The sequence below is a fragment of the Staurois parvus genome, unplaced genomic scaffold (genome assembly GCF_062004578.1).
Source record: "Staurois parvus isolate SC_StPar_1 unplaced genomic scaffold, SC_StPar_1.0 ptg001349l, whole genome shotgun sequence".
NCBI classification, from domain to species: Eukaryota; Metazoa; Chordata; class Amphibia; order Anura; family Ranidae; genus Staurois; species Staurois parvus.
Window position 1 is genome coordinate 3,986,039 of NW_028319145.1, and position 19,173 is coordinate 4,005,211.

The 19,173-nt window shown below is 43.3% G+C and overlaps 1 protein-coding gene across 4 annotated transcripts in view; it reads left to right on the plus strand.

Annotated features, from left to right (window-relative positions):
- The first annotated feature begins 523 nt into the window (after positions 1-523).
- The window catches only part of LOC149436740 (uncharacterized), a 28,941-nt gene continuing 10,291 nt past the window's right edge, over positions 524-19,173 (plus strand). For 3 of the 4 annotated variants that reach the window (XM_089661544.1, XM_089661546.1, XM_089661549.1), the window contains exons 1-7: positions 524-645; positions 5,369-5,519; positions 9,302-9,358; positions 11,473-11,521; positions 13,347-13,425; positions 15,816-15,882; positions 17,072-17,220. In XM_089661544.1, coding sequence (XP_089517670.1) covers positions 5,397-5,519; positions 9,302-9,358; positions 11,473-11,521; positions 13,347-13,425; positions 15,816-15,882; positions 17,072-17,220 — 524 coding nt within the window. In that variant the 5' untranslated portion in view covers positions 524-645; positions 5,369-5,396. Of the gene's footprint in view, positions 646-3,854; positions 3,973-5,368; positions 5,520-9,301; positions 9,359-11,472; positions 11,522-13,346; positions 13,426-15,815; positions 15,883-17,071; positions 17,221-19,173 lie in introns of those variants that run through there. The other variant, XM_089661545.1, reaches the window with a different exon arrangement.

Consider the following 19,173-nt stretch of genomic DNA (forward strand, 5'->3'; position numbering starts at 1 on the left):
CATATTAATGACACAGGTTCTGAGGCAGATTTAAGACAGATAAGGAGCTAGGTGAGTTTAATTACCTCCTTATTCAGCCACAGAACCTGGGTAATCAATATGACTTCGATTTTAAAGGGATGAGGTGGCAACCCTAGGTGACCCCCCCACCCAGAAAAAAAAATCACCTACCGCCCATTATAACGTATCTTTAGCTCATCACAAGAGTCATGATAAGTACTCCTAGCCCATGAAGAAATCTCTAACATCTACAGTTCTTACAAAACCAAAAAAAAAAGACGAGAAACGGTCTGGTAGAAAAGAAGACAACCGATTTGTTGATGCCCCCCTACACTCTATGAAGGTTGAACGTCAAACTCCCCAATGAAGCCTTTATACCCCTAGATCTGGGCAACAAATGGACTGCCAAGTCTGCCAGTAGTCAGTACATAACCCCCAGCCTGCTGCCTCAGTGGGAGGGTCCTTTAAGTTACAAATCTAGGAATAGAAAGTGAAACTTGAAGAGGGCCGATACATTGCGGTGGAACTGGTTTCCTGGTTGAAGTTTGTCTCGTTTTCTCCTGAACATCGACGGACGAAACTTAATATCGCCGGAGATTTCCAGTTCAGAAGTCAAATTCTGCGTTGGGTGTCACCAAACCACAGGTGAGTAATAGCAGAGAGTGCTGTGAGCCTAGGCATAGGGGACTACTAATGTCCGACTTCCAGGAGGAGGAAATGTGTCTGACATCAGAACACAGCAAACACAAATATTCAAACAGACATACACTTGAATTGGATCTCAATTGTCCTTGTATTCACGGCAGATAAAATGTATCCCATTGGTGGGCACAGAAAGGTGTATGCAAAGACGGCATGCAAATCTGAAGTGCTGTCTGACCATTTGGAAACTCGGGCACTGCCCGAGGGCCCGGGGTCAGTAGGGGGCCCCATGAGATGCCCCTGGTACCTTTTTCATAGGCTTTTTTGAGTTTGGGCAAGGACACAGGGGCCCCATTATCCCCTATTCCCCGGGGGCCCCATGAGTTGTCAGTCTGCCCCTGGCTGTCTGTGTGTCTTGAGCCTTTGACATGCGTTTTTTTTGTTTTGTTTTTTAGAAAATATTTTTTTTTTCATCTTTTGTTGCATTTCATTGCTGCTGAACTTTACACTTGCATTTTGACATTTTTTTTGTTTTTTGTTTTGTTAGAAAAATATTTTTTTTCATCTTTTGTTGCATTTCAGTGTTGCTGAACTTTACACTTGCATTTTGACATGTTTTTTTGTTTTTGTTTTGTTAGAAAAATTTATTTTTTTTTCATTTTTTGTTGCATTTCAGTGCTGCTGAACTTTACACTTGCATTTTGATGTTTTTTTTTTGTTTTGTGTTTTTTTTTAGAAAATATTTTTTTTTTCATCTTTTGTTGCATTTCAGTGCTGCTGAACTTTACACTTGCATTTTGATGTTTTTTTTTTTGTTTTGTGTTTTTTTTTAGAAAATATTTTTTTTTCATCTTTTGTTGAATTTCAGTGCTGCTGATCTTTTGTAGGCTCTTTGCAGTCACTTCCTGTCTACATGCACTCCATTGATGGCTGCATGGCATTTCTCAGGGCGGATTTCCTGATGGTGACAACAGTGGGCAATGCTAGTGACATTTACATTGGCACAGGTGTTTTTAGTTTTCTGTGGGAGAGCATGTGACAGGGTGACAATGCAGGAGAGCAATTTGGAGACAGAGACAGAGTGGCATCATAGCTCCTGCCTGAGGCCTCTACTGTCAATTTTATAATAGAACTTGTTATTATTATTATACAGGATTTATGGCGCCAACAGTTTGCTCAGCGCTTTACAATATAACAGGAGACAATACAGCAACAATACAGTTCAATACAAGAGGGATAGGAGGGTCCTGATCCTGGGAGCTTACAATCTAGGAATATATATATATAACACCCAGGGGCGGACTGACCATTTGGAAACTCGGGCACTGCCCGAGGGCCCGGGGTCAGTAGGGGGCCCCATGAGATGCCCTTGGTACCTTTTTCATAGGCTTTTTTGAGTTTGGGCAAGGACACAGGGGCCCCATGATCCCCTATTGCCCGGGGGCCCCATGAGTTGTCAGTCCGCCCCTGATAACACCTATAGGATTATAGGAATGATTAGCTGACCCACCATACGTGTTAAAAGCTTAACTGATTTGGACCTATTCATAGTCTGTGTCCAGATTCTATTGTGTCTTTATCTGACAGTCAGTGGACCCTAAGAACTGGATCATGCGCCAAAAGGGGTTTCTAAAAGGGTTTTTTGCCTTCCTCTGGATCAACTGCAGGTTTAGAGCTCAAATTTAATATTTCTGAGCTTTTCAACCTAACTATGTAACTTTAAGAACAACAAAAATATGCAAATTGATACTGATTGGACTCTATTACAGTTCAATATTGAGTTGGCCCCGCCCTTTGCAGCTATAACAGCTTCACCTCTTCTGGGAAGGCCGTCCACAAGGTTTAGGAGGGTGTCTATGGGAAGGTTGGACCATTCTTCCAGAAGCACATTTGTCAGGTCAGGCACTGATGTCGGGGGAGGAGGCCTGGCTCGCAGTCTCCGCTCTAATTCATCCCAAAGGTGTTCTATGGGGTTGAGGTCAGGACTCTGTGCAGGACAGTCAAGTTCCTCCACCCCAAACATGGCTCCTCCATGTCTTTATGGACCTTGCTTTGTGCACTGGTGCGCAGTCATGTTGGAACAGGAAGGGGCTGTCCCCAAACTCTTCCCACAAAGTTGGGAGCATGAAATTGTCCAAAATGTCTTGGTATGCTGACACCTTAAGAGTTCCCTTCACTGGAACTAGAGAGCCAAGCCCAACCCCTGAAAAACAACCCCACACCATAATCCCCCCTCCACCAAACTTTACATTTGGCACAATGCAGTCGGGCAAGTACCTTTCTCCTAGCAACTGCCAAACCCAGACACATCCATCGGATTGCCAGACAGAGAAGCGTGATTGGTCACTCCAGAGAACATGTCTCTACTGCTCTAGAGTTCAGTGGCGGCGTGCTTTACACCACTGCATACAACGCTTTGCATTGCACTTGGTGATGTAAGGCTTGGATGCAGCTGCTCGGCCATGGAAACCCATTCCATGAAGCTCTCTATGCACTGTTGTTGGGCTCATCTGAAGGCCACACCAAGTTTGGAGGTCTTTAGCTATTGACTCTGCAGACAGTTGGTGACTTCTGCGCACTGTGCGCTTCAGCATGCACTGACCCCGCTCTGTCATGTGACGTGGCCTACCACTTGGTGGCTGAGTTGCTGTTGTTCCCAGTTGCTTCCACTTTGTTATAATCCCACTAACAGTTGAGCGTGGAATATTTAGTAGCCAGGAAATGTCACGGATGGACTTATTGCACAGGTGGCCACCTATCACGGGACCACGCTTGGAGTCACTGAGCTCCTGAGATTGACCCATTCTTTCACAAATGTTTGTAGAAGCCGTCTGCATGCCTAGGGGCTTGATTGTATACACCTGTGGCCATGGAGGTGATTGGAACACCTGAATCACATGATATGGAGGGGATTGGGACACCTGAATCCAATGATTTGGAGGGGTGTCCCAATACTTTTGGCAATATAATGCACATCATGGACTTGAAATAACTTCAGCACTGGAAGTACGGAGTCATTAATGGTCATCTCCATTCCATGCTGCCTTTGATGGCCTGAAAATAAAAGTAGGAAATGTGGAATCTTTTGGGTTTCTTCTATTTGGGAGGCTGAGTGTTTCCTGGACGCAGGTTATACAATGAGTGTTTCCTATAAACCACGCCCAGTAGATTGGAACAGAAAGTGAAAGCTGAATTTAGTATGACTGTGCTGAGTCGGGGTCACAGGACAAAAGTTTCTTTTCTCCAACTTACAAGGACGGCAAAGAATCCACATTGTGGGAAAAGCATTGGGCTCTCTCCCGGAGGGGTTTTGGTGTCGCCGGATAACAGGTAGGACTGCTGCTGAGGATAATTAAACAAGAATTTGATCTGTTCACAATTACAAGATGAGGAAACAGTATCTGTTGTCACTTGCACAGTTGTCAGTGTTAGAAAATAATATCCAGGGACACCTATTCTCAGGGGAATTCCCTTTTAGAAAGTTGTCCCCAATAAAAGATGTCCCCATTGGAACATTTCTTTATACTTTTTATTCTAGGGACAGCCCTAAATTTCTGAATTTCCCCATACTCACTTTCTTGGTGAAAGTGGTCACCAATTCAAATAGAGGGGTGAATCTCCCTAATGGGGACACAGGCAGCAATAAAAAATGACAGGGAGTCTAACCTTTCCATACTCTATCCAGAACTAAAAAAAAAAGTTTGTGATTAACCCCTTGGGTTCCACAGTGAGTATAACAAGCATGCTTTACTGCATCTACAGACTGATTGTACTGTTGTGGGTTTAGTAACACTTTCACGTCTACCAAGTAAAAAGTTATATTAATGTTTGTAACAAACCAAAAAACTTCTATCAGTGTCCAGCAGAGCACTGATTAAAGATTGTAAGTGGAGTTTCATTGTGCTCTAGGAGGATGCAGAAGCCCTGACCTCTGCCTGGACAGTGCAGATTGGCCCTGTGCTAATCACATGCACCCTCCCAAAGGAAAAAAAAACCTCTCTAGCAATACACACCAAACTGAGCGTGCAGAGTGACTCCTAGAGCTCTGTTCTATCACAAGATGGATTTAGGACAGTAGAAGAAGGGGAGGCTCAGAGAAGACAGGATCAAACAGCCTTTTTACACAATACAGGGGATTAACCCCTTAGATTCCACAGTGAGTATAACAAGCATGCTTTACTGCATTTACAGACTGATTGTACTGTTGTGGGTTTAGCAACACTTTAAAAAATGTTTTAAAGCACCTGAAATGAGAAGTTAACACTTTAAAGTTGAATTCCAGTTATGGTTTTTTTTTTATTTACATTGGGCCAACGTATATTTAGATATTTCATTCCTAGCCAATCCCTGAGGAAGAGGGGAAATCACTGTAGCAGGTGGTGACATTACAATCTCTACCTCATCCATTATTTAAATCCTGTATTATAATAATAATAAATAAATCTAAATTTTAACCATTTCCTACTTGAATGATCTATTTCTACTGAGAAAAAAAAAAAATAATGAATAGGAAGTCAGGGGGAATGATTCACTTTTTGCATACCTACATCCCCAGTGGGGGGTGATTAGCTCCGGGAGGAAGCTGGGAGGCTGCTGTTGCTGCTAATTGCACTCACTTACATGTAATCGCTCATGCAGCGATCACATGCGAGTGATGGTCCCTGGACGCGGGCAGTCTGAGGAGGAGTGGTGCCTAATTTGTGATTTCCATTTCTATCTCTTACAGTCTCTGATTATTCTGGGACATTGGCATCATGTCTAACTGTGGTTCCTGGGGTTATATTGAACAGTGGGACTCAGAATATGACTCTACCTGGGAGGACGATGAGGACCCTAAGCTCCTAAAGCAGAAAAAACCTAAGCAGAGAAATCGGCAGGTAAGAACGTTTACATACGCACCAAACGGTGGGTCTTGGACATTTTTGATTAACAGCTTTTGTTGTTCAAAGACCAATCAGCTTCTTCCTCTTATAGTACCATACAGAACTGGGACCATAACAGGAAGAAATTGATTGGTTGCTTGATCAAATACTGCTGCTTTTCTTTTTCAGGGCTAGTTCACACTGTAGAAACGCAGTCCAGATCCATGCACGTTATTTATGCGTTTTTGGCAAGTTTTGGTGCGTTTTTGATGCTTTACAGTTCATTTCTTTCCCCACTTTTTCTGCAATTTAAATAGGGACATGTCCGTTCCAGTACTTTTTTGGTGTGTTTTTGATGCTATCCGATTCATTTCTTCCCCCACTTTTTCTTCAATTTTTAAAATATTTTGACAAAAATGACCTTTAACCATCAGTCTGCAGGGATTGGATCCCTGTTTACTGAGAAGTTTTTCACTTATTGTAAGACTGGGACTGATCATGTGACTAAAGCTGGCTGACCCCCCTCCACCGAGTTCCCAGGACACAGCCAATGACAGGTGTGAATGTTTCAATTAGAGAGAGGAAGGATTCTGCAATAAAATCCCTTGCAATCTATACAGCTAACACCCCCCATACAGATTACAATCTGACTATACAACTGTTGTACAATCATTTGCCAAAACTATGTAATAGGAGGACCTACCTAAACTATCCAACCAATTCATATCCAGTCAGACAGGCCCTGCATTCAGTATATCTGGTCTCCCCGGACCCTGCATTCACCATATCTGCTCTCCCCGAACCCCGCATTCACCATATCTGGTCTCCCCGGACCCTGCATTCACTATATCTGCTCTCCCCGAACCCCGCATTCACCATATCTGGTCTCCCCGGACCCTGCATTCACCATATCTGCTCTCCCCGAACCCCGCATTCACCATATCTGGTCTCCCCGGACCCTGCATTCACCATATCCGCTCTCCCCGGACCCCGCATTCACTATATCTGCTCTCCCCGGACCCTGCATTCACTATATCTGCTCTCCCTGGACCCTGCATTCACCATATCCGGTCTCCCCGGACCCCGCATTCACTATATCTGCTCTCCCCCGGACCCTGCATTCACTATATCTGCTCTCCCCCGGACCCTGCATTCACTATATCTGCTCTCCCCCGGACCCTGCATTCACTATATCTGGTCTCAACGGACCCTGCATTCACTATATCTGGTCTCCCCGGACCCTGCATTCACCATATCTGGTCTCCCCGGACCCCGCATTCACCATATCCGCTCTCCCCGGACCCCGCATTCACTATATCCGCTCTCCCCGGACCCCGCATTCACTATATCCGCTCTCCCCGGACCCTGTATTCACTATATCCGTTCTCCCTGGACCCTGCATTCACTATATCCGGTCTCCCCAGACCCCACATTCACTATAGCTGCTCTCCCCGGACCCTGTATTCACTATATCTGGTCTCCCCGGACCCTGCATTCACTATATCTGGTCTCCCTGGATGCTGCATTCACCATATCTCGTTTCACACAGTACACAAAACATGGAAATGCAAATTTTTTTTTTAGTAAATATAAACTGCTAAATATTTTTTCTCATCGGTAGTATATAGCAGTCTTATGACTTCTATCAGTTTCTAGGAGAGCATTAGCTAAAGCTTGTAGGAGGAGTTTTCATTCTCCCCTGACTGTCCTTTGAGGCTGCATGGCCCCTGACCCTCTGTCTGGACAGTGCCGATTGGCCCTGTTCTTATCAGATGCCAAAAAAAAGCAAAAAAACTCTCCAGCAATACACGCAAGCTTGCCCCCAAGGCTTTGTACTATTAGCAGATGGACTGGGGACAGTAGAAGAAGGGGAGGATCAGAGAAGAAAGGATCAAACATCATTTTTACACAATGCAAAGAATTTACTGCATATACAGACTTTACTGTATACAGATTTTACTGTTGTGGGTTTAGTAACACTTTAAAAGCATATGCTGCCCATCTTTCTTGTTACACCCATATTTGGGGTGTAACATGAAACTTGGTCGCATTCCCCCTCAAAATGCCCCCCTCTTATCTGAATGGGATTGTTGTCCCTGCAGCGTCCTGCTTTTTACCTTAGCATGGCTCCACCTGCACAGCCACATTGGTCATTCACAGAGTTCTGTGAATGGGAAGACTACAAATTCCATCTGCCACCATGGCGGAGGAAATCCCGAATCTCAATGGAGCACAAGTGTGTTGACATCAGCCAACTTGTAGTCCATTGTTTACTTCCTCCAGACTCATACCAGAAGGTCCAAACCTCCATACCTGGGGCAGAAGTCTGTGCACTGCCCCTGAGATACACTGACTGGCATCATATTGATGTGTGCCCAGCATAAGGAAAGGATTGGAAGTGATTTGGGGGGGGGGAAATATATTGCAGTTCTGATATTGTGTAGGTTAGAGATTGGTAGATTGCAAGAGTATGTACTAGTATGATACTGAGATAGATAGATAGATAGATAGATAGATAGATAGATATGGGAGGGATAGATAGATAGATAGATAGATAGATAGATATGGGAGGGATAGATAGATAGATAGATAGATAGATAGATATGGGAGGGATAGATAGATAGATAGATAGATAGATAGATATGGGAGGGATAGATAGATAGATAGATAGATAGATAGATATGGGAGGGATAGATAGATAGATAGATAGATAGATAGATATGGGACAGACAGACAGACAGACAGACAGACATGGGAGGGATAGACAGACAGACATGGGAGGGATAGACAGACAGACATGGGAGGGATAGACAGACAGACATGGGAGGGATAGACAGACAGACATGGGAGGGATAGATAGACAGACAGACAGATAGATATGGGAGGGATAGACAGATAGATAGACAGATAGATATGGGAGGGATAGACAGATAGATATGGGAGGGATAGACAGATAGATAGACAGATAGATATGGGAGGGATAGACAGATAGATATGGGAGGGATAGACAGATAGATAGACAGATAGATATGGGAGGGATAGACAGATAGATATGGGAGGGATAGATAGATAGATAGACAGATAGATATGGGAGGGATAGACAGATAGATATGGGAGGGATAGATAGATAGATAGACAGATAGATATGGGAGGGATAGACAGATAGATATGGGAGGGATAGATAGATAGATAGACAGATAGATATGGGAGGGATAGACAGATAGATATGGGAGGGATAGATAGATAGATAGACAGATAGATATGGGAGGGATAGACAGATAGATATGGGAGGGATAGATAGATAGATAGACAGATAGATATGGGAGGGATAGACAGATAGATATGGGAGGGATAGATAGATAGATATGGGAGGGATAGATAGATAGATAGACAGATAGATATGGGAGGGATAGATAGATAGATATGGGAGGGATAGATAGATAGATAGATAGATAGATATGGGAGGGATAGATAGATAGATATGGGAGGGATAGATAGATAGATATGGGAGGGATAGATAGATAGATAGATAGATATGGGAGGGATAGATAGATAGATATGGGAGGGATAGATAGATAGATATGGGAGGGATAGATAGATAGATAGATAGACAGATAGATATGGGAGGGATAGATAGATAGATAGATAGACAGATAGATATGGGAGGGATAGATAGATAGATAGATAGATAGATAGATAGATATGGGAGGGATAGATAGATAGATAGATAGATAGATAGATAGATAATTGGTTGATAGAAGTATGATTTGTTGATCTGGTTTTTCTTGCTGTTTCAGTATTCTCGGGGCAGGGGAGCAGCTAAAGACTTACAGCGATACAGACATGGCTACCCGGTAAGTCCTTCTTCCAAGGTCCACAAACACACGGTATTATGGGCTTGTTCTTCTAGGGCCAATACATCTGACCTCCGCACAGATAAAAAAAAAAGACACAAATTAATGCAATTAATGGACACATGTATGAATACATCTATTAATGTTATGGTTTGTTTTTTTGTTTTTTTTTAATTGAAACTGGTGTATGTACCTAGATTTGGCTTGGTAGCCTCTTGCAATCCACGTACATCAGATGTTTTAGTCCATGTCCACAGAGGCTAAGTGGTTAGCACTTCCACCTGGCAGTACTAGGGTCGTTGGTTCAAATCCCAACCACGGCACCACCTGCCTGGAGTTTGCATGTCCTCCCTGCGCTTGCATGGGTTTCCTTCGGGTACTCCGGTTTCCTCCCACACTCCAAAGTCATGCTGGTAGGTTAGTTTTAGTTAGTTAGTTAGTTAGTTTTTTCTTTACTTTAATCAAAGATTGGGTACATGTGCGTCTGCATGAATATACTGAGATATCTGATTTACAGCTTTCCTGCTTAACCACTATTTGCTTTACACAAGGAAATATACTGCAGAAAATTCTAAACTTTACTCGGTCAAAGTGGATGAAAGTTGATCATGTACACTGCAGGTCTATAAAGATTACACATTTGCAGAAGTTTGCTCTGGTCTCACGGTGGATAATGAAGAAGTTGTATAGTTTTTGAAACGGCACAATGGCTTCATATTCTACCATATATAACTGCTGTGGAATTGAAGTGAAATATATGAATTCTTACAGCCCAACTGCCAGAAACTTTACAAGATCCCTTGCAGTGGGGCTGGATCCACACTTTTTTTTTTCATGCATGCAAAATAGGGAAAAAAATAGGAAAATATGGTGAAAAAGGAAAATATGGTGAAAATCAGACTGTAGATGCAGATTGTTCATGTTTTGGTTTATGCGGCTAAACGCTATGAACCAAAAGAGTCCTGTGAATGGGCCATAGAATACTATACCGCTACAATCAGATCCATATAAATGAAAGATATGATGGCCACATATTGTACACTTGTGTGCACTAACCCTAATTATTGGAAATCTATCAGCCCCATGGGCCGTATGGATTGACATGTAGTTGGGCTCCCATGAGGCAGAGAGAGCTGGGGCTGGGCCACGGCAGTGAGTTGATGATCACCAGTAGTGGTCAGTTCATGGAGTCTGCAGAGCTGCAGGTCTGTAAAGTGTCATCACCCAGCTAGACGTCCTTGGCAGAGACGTTGTACGGGGCTTACTGGTCAATGTGCATTCATTTTAAAAGGTTTTTTGGCAGTAACACTGACAATAACTACTAAAAGGCCAGCTCTGTCCTGGGAATGTTTATTTTGTTATTTTTATCAAAAAACAATGTGTCAAATCTATCAAGCGTTAAGACTTAACTTGTTACGATTGTAAACAGGGGCGGACTGAAAACTCATGGGGCCCCTGTGTCCTTGCCCAAACTCAAAAAAGCCTATGAAAAAGGTACCAGGGGCATCTCATGGGGCCCCCTACAGACCCCGGGCCCTCGGGCAGTGCCCGAGTTTCCAAATGGTCAGTCCACCCCTGATTGTAAATGAAACAGAGAGCTCATTCTTATAGTGTAGGATCCCCAAAAAAATCTCATCACATCCGTCCATTGGTGCTTCATTCAAGGACCAGTCTCTAATATCCTTTCTAACAGATTTCACAGCAGCACCTCTTCACCAGAGCTAACTCACTTGGTGGACGGATGAGATGTTCCTTATGGAAACTATTTGAAAAGTGTGTCTTTATACCACTTTTGTTTATTTTAGCCTATGAAAGATTTTTTTTTTTTTGAGGATCTTACACTCTATGCCAGTGTGCTCCCTGTTTCATTTACAGTTTTTCTGAGGATTTCCAAGTCTGGAGAGAGCTGCAAGGAGGTGGATGTTTTTTCTACTACAGTTTGATGAAGAAAGAGACTCCGTGTCAATATTAGAACTTTGGCAAACATAGGCTTGTAGATTCCGTCCATGTTGAGTGCTGACATTAGTGTATTATTTTTGGTTGCTGGTACATATGATTGTGGGTGAGCTTTTGAAGTGAAACTAGTTAATTAATATCTTTTTTTTTTCCAATAGACACTCAACCTGAAATTCTACCGAAATGAGATCCCCTTTATACCTAATGGTTAGTACTGAAAACACTATCAATTGTCAAGTTTCTTGCACCTGTCTTAAAAATATTTGTCCTCTTGTAGCAATAGAGTCATCAGATACAGACCAGAGGTGACACTTTATTTCCGGACAGTGCTATGTTCTTCATAGCCCTCTACAATGGCCCCACATATGCAAAGCTTGCCTGTCTAAAGCTTGAGTTGTGTTTCCAGGCAGCCATTATTGTTCCCAAGTGGCCATTCTTATTATGCATAAGTCCAACTTATATGTCCAGTATTATTATTACAAAATCCAATCCAGAGTGGGAAACACTGTGCTGGAAGTTCTTTGGTTGGCATCTGAGGTCTACATTGCTACTGGAGAAATGTGTGGGAATTGTTGGAGAGGGAGGTTGGGTAGATTATATATATATGGTATTACAGATGTTCCCATTGCTGTCACAGAGCCCACAGCAAAAACAAAGTTTCATTATTGGGCCTTTTGTACCAGTGCAGCAAAGTCAGAATAATTACATGTTACTTAGTAAACACAAAATGCTTTCAGGACAAGTGAAATGATTGTGATGTCCAATTTCCATTAATGGGAGTGTCGGTTATTACTGGGGCCCATGTGCACGAGTAACCCGTCTACTATAAGAGAAGAACTGTACTCCATGCTGCCCCTCTCTCCCCTATATTTTTCATCTTAGATTGAGAAAACCTGATGGAAGAGGAACATAACAGAATATAGTGTAGTGCCCTCCTAGTTAGGTTGATAGTTACATTTAGTTTGGCTCCACAGTCACGAGTGGAGTGATGGTCAACTGTTTTGGTCTGATCAGGATTCCTGATCTGAGAGTTTGATTGCTTCCCCCTGCCTCTGGAAGAAGCTAGAAAGGGAGAGTCAAATGGTCAGCTGAATATTTATCATACTACAGGCAATCCCTGGAAGAGGGCACCCAGAATGTGTCTGGGGAGGTGATAAATATGCAGGAACCTTAAGAAGACCTTTCTTTCCTCACCGGGGAGGGTTCCAGTACTCCTGGGGCTGCTGCCTATTGGTGAAGGATCACTGAGACAAGAGACTGCTGTTTGGGTTTCAGCGGTTGCTTGTCCGAGAGCCCAATGAGGACTTCTGAAGTATGATGCCTACTGAAAGACATTGTTTCAGAATCCAGGTATTCAGGAGGCTTTTGTCCTTTCCCCTCTTTAAGGATTGCGAAGGTTGTGTAGCAGTGTGAATAGAGATCCCTTTTGGGGACTGATAACTACGCAAAAGAGAGAGGATTCCAATTGTCAGAGATTGTCCTATAGTCTACAGCTGTGGGGTCTTAGATCGACTGACTATTCCTTACTAGCTCCAGAAAAGCTGCTATTGAATGAGACCAGTGAGAATTTTATCCTTTTTGCTGCAGTTGCTGATTGTTTTGAAGTATCCCATGACCCTAAACCCTCTCCTCCTGCTAGTTTATCTGCAATAAATCCTAAAGAGACATCCCCTAGACTAAGTTTTAATTGTTTTTGTGCTTGGTTGACTGGTGGACTTTGTACTACTTAGGGTGCCCCTTTGTTCGGGGGTAAGCGCTCTAATTGTGTGCTTGTGCATGAATACACAGGATGGGCATTTCCTACAAGAATATAACAGGAAAGTTTTATAAACCTAAAGTATGTGAAGTATGCTGTATAAAACATAGGTCACTGTTAGGCTTATTATATGAGGGTTCTTCAAAACGTTTCCGCTTTTTTTTTAACTCTGTTCAATATAAAAATGTGCAGAAACCTTTTGAAGAGTCCTCGTGTATTTGGTCCATCTTGGCATCAACAGTTGAAAGTATGACCTGTTCTCTTTATCCAATACAGGAGTATTTATAGACGACCTCCATCAGAACTGGAAATTTGATTACTATGAACTAGAATTGAATCATAACTTCATTCAATGGTGAGGTGACAAAAAGTGTCAAAAATAGTGTGGGAGCTTTGCTCCACCTTTACTGAAAATTCCTGAACGTAACTCTATGTGAATTTTTTTTTAAATAAGGCCAGTCTGTAAGGACAAGGGTTATTGCCTACCTTTCATGCTGCCAGTGTTGTGGAACGTTATTCACTTTAAGAGCTACGCAGGGCGAAACAGTCTTCTGCGTCTGACACTCCTGGAAGTGTCAAGTTTATGTCTCCCCCTTTACCCCAGAGTACACTGTGGTCCCTTCCACTGGCTGCTATGTCACTAGAAGGCAAAGTTGTATCCAGTGGAAGAAACCACAGTGTTTAGTGGTGGATAAGGCATCAGGCAGACCAGAACAGAGTGATGATCACCAGTGTGGGCAGTGCAACAGGTAATTATTAACCTTAGTCTATCCATGAAGGCTTTTATGAAGAAAAGCAGACTGCCAACTAAGGAGGCCCTCCAGGTGGTAGAATAGGGGCATACTACCCAATGTGAAGTTGTTTAAAGTGCTAGGCAAACTAATCCAAAAAGTGCAAATTGATCCCTCATAGCAGTGGACTCCAAACTGTGGGCCATGGGCCGGATGTAGCCCTTTGCTTGCCTTTTCCAGCCCTTGGTGCATTATTTCTTTCACTGATATGAGGCACTATTCTTCCTACTAATACCAGTGACCAAGGCATTTTCTACTCCCTCTGACCACACTCGGGCCTTGCTAAAGTGTGAAGGACAGTAAACTGGCCCTTTGTTTAGAAAGTTTGGGGGCCTTTGCCTTAAAGAATAATTGTGTATTTAGTTGTGCCTCAATACTAGATTTTGCCCATAGGTTGTGATGCAAGTGAAATCACATTACACAACTTCATCACGTTTCACTGCTAAAACTGCCTAAACAGCCAGAAAACTGAAAAGAACTTGAGCTCTAATAACAGGCATCCCCAGCATTGCCCTACACCTCAAGCGGAACTACACTGTATCTGAGCACCACAAACCAAAAACGCTATTTAATCCATTTTTAATAATAAAAAGAAACTCATCCATGCATGTCTCCATGATTTATTTCACTTTGAAAAACACCCACCTAGCATTTCTAGCTGTGTCCATCTTGAGTAAGGGCAGATGATTGATTTAGCATTTACGTCCTGGAATCCATCTGCCCTTAACTCAGGCATGCAGTAGAAGGGTGTGCTTCGCTAAGCAAACCCCTCCTCCCCTCATGAAAGACTGCTGGGATATATGACATCATTTTGGCCTAGGCCAGAAACCAGGAAGTAACTGAAGAATTTTTTAAAAAAAAATGGTTGAAACAAGTAAATATAATATACCTTCCTATCTATTTGCTAATGCTAGCAGCAGAAGGATTAAATATAGTGCATGTTGATTTAGAAAGTAAAGTTCCACTTTAAACTGGCCATACGCTAATTTTCTTCCAGGCTGAACTAAATAAATCTAACAGATGCCTCCATCCACATTATACAGCATGGATGAATCTCTTGTGCAACCTATTGTATTATTTATAATACTGAACAGCAGTTGCATTATTTAATGCAGCCGCTGTTCAGCCAACAATTTTCCGCCCAGCTTCTTCAATTGAAAATTTGGCCTCAGTGTTGCTGACAAGGTCACCCACTAAACGTATTCTGCCCTGTTCAATAGGAGCCAGCTAAAATTTCCTCAGTGTATGGCCAAGTCAAGTGACAATAAAGGATATTTTTTGTGTTGAAACAAAAAAGATGTTCTACTTGCCTGCTCTGTGCAATGATATTGCACAGAGCATTCCTTTACCTCTTCTTTGGTGGTCCCCTTGATTTACATTTTTTATTTTATTTTTATTTTTACATTTTCCCAGTTGCGTCCTGGTTTCCAGGCATAGGTAAATGATGTCATACATTCCAAAAGTCTTCAGGAGGGGAGCACACCCTGTTTGCCTGAGCTAAGGGCAGATACATTCCTGGAAGTAAATGCTACATGAATCATTTGCTCTTGCTCAAGGTGGCCACAGCCAGAAATGGGGGTGTTTTTCAAAGTGATTTTTTTTTTTCAGCAAGCATGCAGACATAGATCAGGGAGATGGCTTTGAATATTACAAATAAATAGCGTTTTTGGTTTGTGGTGCTCAGGTGCAGTGTAGTTCCGCTCTAAGGTGACCTTTGACCCCCAGACACAAGCTGAAGTGTCAAATCAGACAAAGTGCATAAATCTAAATAAGAGGGATATAAAAATCTTTTATAAGTAAGGATGCCTGGTTAGAATGTTGAAATTCAGGTTTATGCCCAAGCTCGGATATTCCTTAAAAAAGCACAGGCAGCTACTTATATTTATTTTCTATATATTTACCTCTTTTGCTGTAATTGCTGATAAATCTTTGTTTCTTTGGGTTTTTTTTGTAGGCTGTTTCCACTGCGGGAACCTGGAATGAACAGATCTGCTGAGCCACTTACGGAAAAGGAGATTGAGGTACCAGACTGGTGAATAAAGTCATCTTGTGATCCATCCTTATTTATGTTGCTGCATTGGTGAATCAAATGCTAAGAATGGACCTAACATACTAGCTGATAGATATACCCCTTAACACAGGTTGTGAGAGATGGAAATATTAAGACGATAGATGACAAGCTGCACTAAAATGATCGTTCTGGTGCAAAATTATTTACAAATTTAAATATTTATTTTATTTTGCTTTTCAATTTTCTGATTTTTTTTTTTTTTTTTTTTTAGTTATGTTACCCTTTATTAACCCTTCACCCCTAAGTGTAAAAATAATCCTAATGCCTAAGCACAATTTTGCAACGTTGACATGTGTTAGTAAAACCGTACATATCATCACAACTACTTTGTACATCGAGGTGAATTATACCGCGTTTTTTTCAGGACAAATTGGGCTTTCATTTGGTGGTAAATTATAATGGATATCTCCTGATTTTTTTATTATTATTATCAAAATTGCACAAAAAAATCATTTTTGTTTTTAATTTAACTGTGTTTCTTGTGACTACGTACTACCAAAGAATAACCCCAAATAAATTTTCCAGCTCTTGATAATTGCAGAGATACCATATATGTGTATGTTATTTTGTTGTTTGTACCTGTAGTACAGCCCAGAAACAATAATGCACATTTTGTTTTTTGTTTTTTTTTACCTAAAACACACTGACACTGATACCAATTTTGAAAAAAAAAAAAAATCCTGACCTTTGACCCTGATCTTGACCCAAACACTTACCCTGGCACTGATCTAGATCAAACCTTGATCTAGGTATTTTTTTCTTTTTAAATATTTATTTATTTTTAATTTTTTTTTTTTTTTACCAAACAATTTTTTCCCCTCTATGCCAGGACAATGTATCTCTCTCCTTCATTCATAGAGAGACAAAAAAAAACAAAAAACAATCAGAGGCTATCACAGCGATCATGTGACCCGAAATCAGGAGTCCGATCGTTAGAACGTGGACCCGGGGCTCTCAGTGACACCCCGGTCTTTGTGCTGGGAGCGCACTGTGCGGCACGCTCCCAGTACAGAGACAGGTACACAAGTATGCGGTCCCACAGAAAAAAGCCCAATTCTGTCAGGCCGCATATTTGTGCGACGTCGGCGCGAAGGGGTTAAGGATCTGGCTCACTTCACTTTCTGTTGTATCTGTTTCAGGAAATGAAGAGAGATGACGGGGTAATGAAGAGGCTCATGGAGTCCTATAAGCTCATGCTGGGATTTTATGGCATCCAACTAGTGGACTCAGAGACTGGAGAAGTGGCCCGGGCATGGAACTGGAGGGAAAGATTTTCAAACCTTAATAGGTGAGTTGTACATTTTCATACATAAAGGACATCAGGCTCTTGATGACTGACCAGGAATCCATTAACTACCTCCCGCCCGCCATATAGTAATATGACGGATGCAAGGTGGTTCTCTCGTTCTGGGAGGACGTCATATGACGTCCTCCCATTCTCACCGCGCATGCGTGGCTCAGGGAGCGCGCAGCGCGGCGATCGGTGGTGTGCTGTGTCCCTCGGACACTGATCACGGAAAGAGCCGAAGATGTCGGCTCGGTCATGTGATCAGCTGTGTCCAATCACAGCTGATCACATGTAAACAGGGAAATGCCTGCTATCAGCATTCCTCTCCTCTTGAGCTGTCACGCTGACAGAGGATAGGAGAGCCAGTAATCAGCTTTCCGCGGAGGGGACATGTACACTGATCATCAGGGCACTGATGATCAGTATGCCCTGATGATCAGTGTAGCCCCAGCAGTGCCACCTGTCAGTGCTCATCAGTGCCTCGTGTCAGTGCTCATCAGTGCCTCGTGCCAGTGCCCATCAGTGCCACATCAATGCCACATATCAGTGCCTACCAGTGGGCATCAATGCCACATATCAGTGCCATCTGAGCTGCCTTTCAGTGTCACCCATCAGTGCCAGTCAGTGCTGTCTAACAGTGCCAGTCAGTGCCGCCTATCCGTGCCATGTATCAGTGCTGCCTTTCAGTGCCCATCAGTGATGCCTGTCAATGCCCATCAGTGCCACCTACCAGTGCCTCCTCATCAGTGCCCATCAGTGCCACCTATCAGTGCCCATCACTGCAGCCTCATTAGCGCACATCAGTGAAGGAGAAAAATGACTTACCGTATATACTCGAGTATAAGCCGACCCGAATATAAGCCGAGGTACCTAATTTTACCACAAAAAACTGGGAAAAACTATTGACTCGAATATAAGCCGAGGGTGGGAACACCAGTGGGAAGAATCGTGCCTCATCATTGGTGTCAGTGGGAGGAATAGTGCCCCATCATTGGTGTCAGTGGGAGGAATAGTGCCCCATCGTTGGTATCAGTGGGAGGAATAGTGCCCCATCGTTGGTGTCAGTGGGAGGAATAGTGCCCCATCATTGGTATCAGTGGGAGGAATAGTGCCCCATCATTGGTATCAGTGGGAGGAATAGTGCCCCATCATTGGTATCAGTGGGAGGAATAGTGCCCCATCATTGGTATCAGTGGGAGGAATAGTGCCCCATCATTGGTGTCAGTGGGAGGAATAGTGCCCCATCATTGGTGTCAGTGGGAGGAATAGTGCCCCATCATTGGTATCAGTGGGGGGAATAGCACCCCATTATTGGTGTCAGTGGAATAGTGCCCCATCTTTGGTGTCAGTGGGAGGAATAGTGTCCCAACATTGGTGTCAGTGGGAGGAATAGTATCCCATCATTGGTGTCAGTGGGGGGGTAGAGGAATAGTGCCCCATCGTTGGTGTCAGTGGGGGGGGAAGAAAAGTGCCCCATCGTTGGTGTCAGTGGGGGGGAGGAATAGTATCCCATGATTGGTGTCAGTGGGGGGTGGAATAGTGCCCCATCATTGGTGTCAGTGGGGGGGGGGGAGGAATAGTGCCCAATCGTTGGTGTCGGTGGGGGGGAGGAAAAGTGCCCCATCGTTGGTGTCAGTGGAAGGAATAATGCCCCATCATTGGTATCAGTGACACCAATGATGGGGCACTATTCCTCCCACTGAGACTTGCTGACCCCTGTTCCAGTACGGTGCTGCTGCAGCCAGCATATGTGGTTGCAGCAGCACCTAAGCACGGCACACTTACCTGCATCTCCTTCACTCGATTTTCGCGGGGCTGCTCAGCTCCGCCTCCTCGACGGTGATTGGCCACCTGTGTGCCTTTCCTGAGCTACAGTTCTGGCGGCCAATCACCGGTGAGAAGGCGGAGCCGAGCAGCCGCGCGAACATCCAGTGGACGAACCGAATGAAGGAG